The 7,822-nt window shown below is 52.0% G+C and overlaps 1 protein-coding gene across 1 annotated transcript in view; it reads right to left on the minus strand.

The window, feature by feature from the left end:
* Window positions 1–2,877: 2,877 nt before the first annotated feature.
* The window catches only part of CUNH20orf85 (chromosome unknown C20orf85 homolog), a 9,328-nt gene continuing 4,383 nt past the window's right edge, over window positions 2,878–7,822 (minus strand). The window contains exons 3-4 of the mRNA XM_012512970.2: window positions 3,870–3,879; window positions 2,878–3,150 (exon numbers count right to left, since the gene is read on the minus strand). Of these exons, the coding sequence (XP_012368424.1) occupies window positions 2,989–3,150; window positions 3,870–3,879 (172 nt within the window). The 3' untranslated portion in view covers window positions 2,878–2,988. The remainder of the gene's footprint in view (window positions 3,151–3,869; window positions 3,880–7,822) is intronic.

A 7,822-nucleotide genomic window follows, 5' to 3' on the forward strand; every position in this document is an offset into this window, starting at 1 on the left:
CACACAGCTGTCTCTCCCCGTGTGAGGCCAGTCAAACTGGATCGGTATCTTTCTCCTTTTCTTTAAGGATACCAGTCATACTGGATCAAAAGGCCAGGGTGACCTCATCTCAGCTCAACTAGTCGCTTCTGTAATGACCTTATTTCTGGATAAGGTCATCGCATTAGTCAGGGTCCACTAGAGGAACAGATTTAATGCATGAAAAATATATATGTTATACAGAGGAGCCACGAAATCAGCTAGATATGGTCACCAGTGGCGTCAGGGGTTGAAGAATGAACAATGGCCAGCTGTGTGTCGTGGCTACCTGTGTGCAGAGGGCTGGAGGATCCCGCTGAGAGTCTAAGACCTGAAGCTCACCACAGTCTGATGTAAGTCTGTTGGGAAGCCAAACGGTCTGCGCTGGAAGGCTGAAGAGCTGCACTGGAATCCTGAGGAACTGGGGACGAGCTCCCAAAGGTGATGGTGAAAACGGAAGCTCCTCTAGAGAAGCAGAAAGGGAAGGCTGCCTTCTTCTTTTCCCTTTCATTCCACCAAAGCCATCAGCTGTTATTGGCACTACTTGGCCTTCCTCTTCTGTGTTTTGGCCTGCACATCAATCAACCAGAACACCCAGAGCTATGCTGCATGAATGCTGTTGGCATTTCTTAATCCATTCTGGTTGATGTCACCATGAACTATCAGTCCCAGTCACAAGATCTGGGTGGCTAGAACTTCAACAAATCTTTTTAGGGGACACTGTACAACCCACAACACCCAGCCCTAATTAGGAGCTGTGGCAGCAGATGAATATGGTCAGTGTGGTCGGAGGCGATGACAAGCCTCTTGAGAGGCTGTCCTATGCCTTGGTTGTCCCAGGCTAGGAAGCCCTGGGAACCTGAGCGCCACCCCCCCAAGGGCTGGAAGAGTGATGTTGTGAAGCAGAGATGCGCCTGGGAGGCTTGAGGCCTGTCCTCAGCCCCGAGAGGTTGGCTCTGAAAGTGTTGGCTCAAGAGACAAGAAGCCTGATCTCAAGTCACATTCTACCAAGAGCAGTGTCCCCAAGTAGGAAAAGCTCCTATGCTGGGACTTCTGGGGCTGGGAGGTTCTTAGTTCAGAGCCCGTGGGGATGGCACTGGGTACTGCAACAGTCATGGAGTCCCGCTAGATGTGGATCAGAGGCATTGAGGCTGGTATTCAAGGTCCTCAGACAATCCTAAGACAGAGAATTCTTACACTAGTTGCAGTAGACCTGCCCATGGCTGGATGGAAGAGGGAATAGCAGATGTTAGGGTGAATGGGCTTCATCAATCCCACCAGAGAGACAGAGGCAAACACAGGGAGGCATTCCCTACAAACACAGGGAGGCGTTCCCCATGGCCAATAAGGAGGCCTGACTTAGCACAGGAGGAAGCTACCTGCGACAGTCAGATGAGGAAGCATGCAGAGGGCGTCTGCACAAGTGAGAACGGAGGATTCAGGCCAAGGTCTGGAGCTCACTGCAGCATCCCATGAGAGTCTGCATCAGAAGGCTGGTGGGTCTGTGATGGGAGGCTCACGAGTCTACACCGGAAGCCTGAAGAAACTGTGCCGGAAGTGAAAAAAGTCTACACCGGAAGCCAGTAGGTGATGTCCAGGGTGAAGGTGAAAGACTAGGGCTCCTCTAAAGAAAGAGCCAGGGGCTGGAGAGATGGCTCAGTGGTCTAAAGCACCTACTTGGAACAAGCTTAGCAAAGCATCAGGGACCGCGGTTCAATCCCCCAGCACCACATGCCAGCCAGCCCCGCTCCCTGGTGGGCTGAGCTGGCCACACACACACACACACACACACACACACACACACACAAAATTAAAAAATAAATAAAATAATTAAAGAAAGAGCCAGACACACCCAAAACCCTAGGGTGTAAAACTGCTGAGCCAATTTAGTGTAGCTTCTCACATAACCCTCCAAAAGATGAGCCAAAATAAGCTTGTCCTTTTTGTTGTGGGTGTCAGGTGTTTTGGTCCAGCAACAGAAAGGTGATGGGCATAGCGTGTGTCCCTATGGAGGGCAGATGCCTCTGTGTGGCCTCTCTGCTCTGCATGTGCCAGGTCTGAAGGAGGTGCTGACCCTGAGCTCTAAGAAATGGACCTGCACGAGCTCCCCCAGGCCACCACCCACTGCTCCCTCACCTGTGTTTTGGGGTCCATCCTGAGGCCGAGGACCTGCCGGCTCTTCTTCTTTGGCCACCTGGATGCACGCTTCTCTACCCCTTATTTGAGGGCCAAAAGCAAAGCTCTGGAGCTGGACAGGGATCGGTATAAAACACTAACCAAGAGTTTGATGTGTAGGGGCAGGAACACACTTGTTGGCCAGCCTGGCACTGCCTGTGCTCAGGTGGGCGCCGTGCAAAGCCCAGGAGGGTGGTGGTCTCAGATCCCTGGGGAAGCCTTCTGCAAATCTCCCCTTGACAGCAAATCTTTGGTTTGCTTCTGCCCTGGCAACTGTTGACTTACTACAGATGTCACAGCGAAGGAGCCGCTGGGTATGCCTGGCATGACCAGGACCAGGGTTGGGTCTACAGCATTGAGCAAAAAGGCCCAAACCAATATTTCTAAAATTAAATCACTGCTGTTTTTTTTTTTTTTTTTAAAGCCTTGTAAGTCAGGCATGGTGGTGCATCCCTGTCATCCCAGCACTCCAGAGACCAGGCAGGAGGATCACTGTGAGCTCAAGGGCAGCAGAGCAAGATCCTGTCTCAAAACAATGAGAACAAACACCACCCCCCCATACAATATTGAGATTCCCAAGGTATTGAGAAGCGAGCAAACAATAATAGGGTATCTATTTTGCCTTCTTCATTACATGAATCAGGAGCCATCATTTCACATGGACATTTGGAAGGATGGAGCCAGATGGTTTAAGGCCAACTTCCTGTTCTTTGCTACATCCTTGGGCGAAGACGTGGGATGGGCGATCTCCCTTGGCAGGCACCCAGGGGTCCCGCTCGCTGGCTGGGCTGAGGCTCAGTGGATGCCCTGCTTGGGCCAGCCGAGGCCCCGGGCGTAGGCGCCTTTGCAGCTCCGGATGGCACTGTCGTGTTCCAGGCACTTGTTGAGGCCCGGCACTGCGGACCGCCAGCCGATGAAGCCCTGGGTTGTCTGTGGGACCGGAGGCGAGGGCAGGACCTGGGGTAGAAATGCAGGGCGTTAGGCCCTGGGAGCCACAGTCACAAGGGGCATCCCCGAAGGTCCCCAGGACTGGCCCCAAAGGCCAGGTATGCGTGCAGAAGACAAAACCCAATACTGCCAGTGCACGCCGAAAATAAGCGTGTTGCAGGGGCAGGCCCCAAGTCCGGAAGGTGGAACGCCTTTCTTTAGCTTTTCTTTATCTTGTCTGGTGTGTACAGCATCATAGCTGACCCTTGCTTAGCATATTTAATTCATGAGCTCCAGTAAGGTAGTTTTTATTTGGTAAAAAATCCAGTAAACAAAAAAGTAGAAAAGTTAGAGTACAGAAACACTAAATACAGGAATCCTCCCTGCCTTTTAAAAAATAGACAATATTGTAAGACAGTATTCTGGCAGCTTAAATCTTGTTTTAATTAGAAGGCTGAGTGTGTCACACACACACACACACACACACACTCGCACATTAGAGACCACAGGAATGCAAAGCAATTGAATTGAATTAAAAAACTAAAATGAAAACAGGCTTGTATCTGAAAAGAAAAAGCACAGCTCCATTTGTCAATTCCTTGGACAGATCTGAATTTCTTTTTCTCTTCTTTTAAAATACCCTGTTTCTGATCAGGCGTAGAATTCGAACAGAAGCAGCAGCAAGGAACACGCGTGCAAGCGGAGGTGGGACAGCCCTTTCCTGAGGGGGGTTATGAGTTCATTCCTACCAGAACTCGTCTGCAGGGGTGGGCAGAGGGCAAGGGTCCAGTGGGCCAGCTCTGGCTTGGCAACTAAGCCCCCTAACGTGCTCGTGGGGAGGCACGGACACCAGTCTCTGAAGGACCGCAGGTGGGGACGGAGCAGAAGAGCAGTGTCCTTGCGCCAGTTGTGCACACAGCCACGCAGAAGGAAGCCACTCTGGTGGCCTGTCCTTGGGGCTTTGGAAACACACACGTTGACTTTCCAGTCTCTATCCAATGTGGAAACCACCCAGAGACGTCACGCTTCACGCTCCAGAGGGCAGCAAGATGAAAACACTACTGTTCATCAGGGCCTGCAGGACTACGAGCGGTGCTGTCACCACCTGAAGAACATGCACCAACAGACACCCTTTGACCTGAAACCCAGACCCTGGCTGGTGCCCTAAGGCATCCTGAGGCCTGCACGCATCTGTACCATGTTACTGGCATAAGGGCACGTCAAAGTCCTGTGTGCCGCAGTAACGAATAATCATAACCTACGATTCACGTACGGGACCAATTCTCACCCTCAGGGCACACGTAGCCGATATAAGAGAGTGAGGCAGCTATGTGCTCTGAGATGGAACAGCCTCAAGATCAGCTTCTCAGTGACAAAAGGTGCCACAAAGCAGGGGAACTGCGGCCCGAGCTGGCTAATAAGAGAGCAGGGTGAGGTGCCCCCTGCATACAGGACCGCGTGTGCTCTATCTAGGGAAATGGGGACCCCTTCTCCTGGCAGTGGGATGGGGGTGTGGGCTGCTCACAGAACACTCTTCAGGGTATTGAGGTCACCTGTTAAGAAGGAACATAATTTGAGCTGTGTTTGGTGGCACAGGCCTGTAATCCTGACCCCCTGGGAAGCTGAGGCAGGACTATTGCAAGCTCAAAGACAGCCTGTACAACTTAACCCTTGTTGCAGAAGTGAGGGGATGAACAAGTCGAATGAAAAGGACTGGGTGTGGAGCCTCATGGCAGTGCCTGGGCCTAGCATGTTGGACCCTAGTACCGCACATATGACATACATACACACAGGAAGCTAGTTTTCAAGACTCGATACCCAGTGAGGCAGTGAAAGGGAGAAAAAGGAAACCATAGGTCATTTCTTGGGTGAAGATGGATGTACAGAGGAAGGCTGAGGCTGAGGAGTCCAGTCCGTGTCCCCCCGCCCCCATCGGGGTCCTTGGCCAAGCCAGCTGTCTCTACTGGCACTGTCTGGTGTGTACGGTGTCATAGCTGACCCTTGCTGTGCAGGACACTGACCAGCAGGAGGCAGCACTTCTGTGGGTCACCAGGAGGGTGGTGTGCTCTTGTGTTTGGCTGGGGGAGGACCTTTGAAGGGGGGAGCTCTGGTTCCAGCTACCCACTGAGCAGACACAGCAACCATCTGTGGCAGAAGGAAGGGTCCAGCCCCAACTGGGGGACGCATCTGCGGGGACAGCTTGTGCTGTCCAGCAGATGTGAGGTGGATCCCTTGCCACTGAGCTGTCTCTGGTGCAAAGCTGGGGAGTTGGCGGGATTGGAACTCAGCCCCACTCTCAGTCTTGCATGTGGTCTGCCAGCTGCACTGACTGCTCCGGTCCTCAGGACCAGCTTCCCAAATGTGAGCATCGCCGGACACAGGTCCAGAGACAGGGACCGACCTGGAGCAGCTGCTGTCCTCAAGGGTGTTCCCTGCATGTTATTCTCCCAAATCTCAAACTGGAAATTACCTGGATGTCCAGGGAGAGGAAACACTTAAGTAAATTATGGCAGTGAGACAGATTAGGAGGTCTGGACCCTCCCTAAAGGATACTTTGCCTTTGCAAAAGCATTGGCCAAGAATAAGTGCTGGACTGTGTTCACTTGAAAAAGATGCTAACTTCATACTGGATTTTGGATTCGCTCGAAAATAAGGTTCCTGGTTTCTGCAGATGGAGTCGCGCAAGCCGCACACCATACACCAGCCAGCCACGCAGATGCTTCCGCTTTCCATTGCAGTTTTTAAATTACCTTTTCTTATTTTTTATTTTAATTAAAAATTATTTATTTATTTGATACAGGGTCTCGCTGCACAGCTCAGACTTATAGTTTTCCTCCTGGCTCAGCCTTCCCGGCATGGGATTGAATTTTTATTTTTATTTTTTATTATTTTTTTGTGGTACTGGGAATTAAACTCAGAACCTTGCACTTGCCAGCAGGCACTTTTGCCACTGAGCTACCTCCCAGGCATGTGCCACCATGCCCAGTCTCTGTTTCTCTGTCCTTTTCCGCACCCCCCCACTCGTGCTCGCTCTCTCTGTCTGTCTGTCTGTCTGTCTGTCTGTCTGTCTGTCTGTCTACCTGTCTGTCTCTCCCCCTCCCTCTCCACCCCTCTCTCTGCCTCTGTCTGTCTCCCCCATTTCCCTTTCCATCTCCATCTCTCTCCCTCTCTCTGTTTCTGTCCCTCCCTCTGCTCCCCCCTATTGATTTTGCAGTCCTCTGCCGGCCATCAATTGCTGTCCTCTCTGAAGCCACCTATCTTCATCTCATGGACAGAAACCTCGACAAACTGTGAGCTAAATTAAATAAGCTTTTCCTCAGGGCCGGGGAGATAGCTCAGCAGCTTAAGTGCCTGTCTGGCAAGTACAAGGTCCTGAGTTTGATCCCCAGTACTGGAAAAAAAAAACACCTTTCCTTCCTTAATTTTGGGTGTCAGGTACTTCTCATCAGAGCAATGGGAAAAGTAACCAGGATGGTGAGCAACTCTGAGCACCCAGGTGCGAGCTAGCACTTATGAGGCTGTCATGCTTGTGGGGCCCCAGGGTGCATAGGGAGAGCTCCAGAAAGAGGACCCCAAAATGCTCACTACGGATAAGTGCAGTGCATGTGGGTGTTTCAGTTACCTTTATACACACATGCACACATGTGTTTTTTGGGTGGTACTAGGATTGGACCCAGGGTCTTCGCATTGAGCTATATCCCCAGCACATTGTAAAAACTTTTGGTTAGAGACAGGGTCTCTCTAAGTTGCTAAATCACCAGGCTTGGAACTGTGATGCTCTTGTTTCAGTTTCCCAGGGTGCTGGGAAAACTGGCATGTGCCACCATGCCCCACGTTAAACACTATTTAAAAAAAAAAACTATGACTCTGTTGCCTTATAATCAGGGGGAGAGAAACCCTCCACATCTCTCAACGAAGCCTTTCCCTTATTCTTCCTTTCCTCCCCTCCCTCCTTACGTTCTTTCAGATACACAGAGCCAAGCTGTCCGTGTGCCAGCCAGCCCGGCACCCCACAGGACAGGTCAGGAGGTGGAGCCTCAGCGATGTTCCCAGGAATTCGGCACACGCCTGCAGCTGAGTGCGTCCCCGGGGCACACTCGTTTTCTGGGACAGTGTCACTTCTGACCCTTTCCTCCATTGTCTGCTCTCCACTTGACAGTCACAGGGACCTTCCAGCAGTGGTTCTCTCTGTGCCACAGCCCGGCCTAGAACAGTGGCCATCACTGCAGACAGGGTCTGGTCCCAACTCCTTCCTGCCTGCCTGAGGTCCAGCGGGTCTGCCCCACCTCTGGGCCCCGTCCCTGTCCTTCCCTTGACCCTGGCCCTCCACCCCAGCTCACTAAGCTCCAAAGACATCACCATCACCTGGAACTTGCCAGCTGTTGGGATGTGGTATTCCCTCTATCTAGAATGCTTTGCCCAGAGCCAGGCCTGTGGCACGCTTCAGCCTTTGGGTCAGTGGCCATCTCCACTGGAAGCCTGCCATGCCTGGGCCATCCTGCTCTCCTCTAGCATGTCATCTGCCCATGTCCTCTACGACAGCCTTGTAGATTTTCTCTCCATGGTCCCACCTCCTGCGCATCAGTTTGCCAGCCAAGCACCCTGATGCTGGTAGTGGCTGACTGGCCAGCACCCTCAGCCACGCTTAGCGCTGTTCGAGGTCCTTCACATGACTTATCTCACTGGACCTGACATAGCCGTC

Source organism: Octodon degus, unplaced genomic scaffold (genome assembly GCF_000260255.1).
Source record: "Octodon degus isolate 3935 unplaced genomic scaffold, OctDeg1.0 scaffold00296, whole genome shotgun sequence".
NCBI classification, from domain to species: domain Eukaryota; kingdom Metazoa; phylum Chordata; class Mammalia; order Rodentia; family Octodontidae; genus Octodon; species Octodon degus.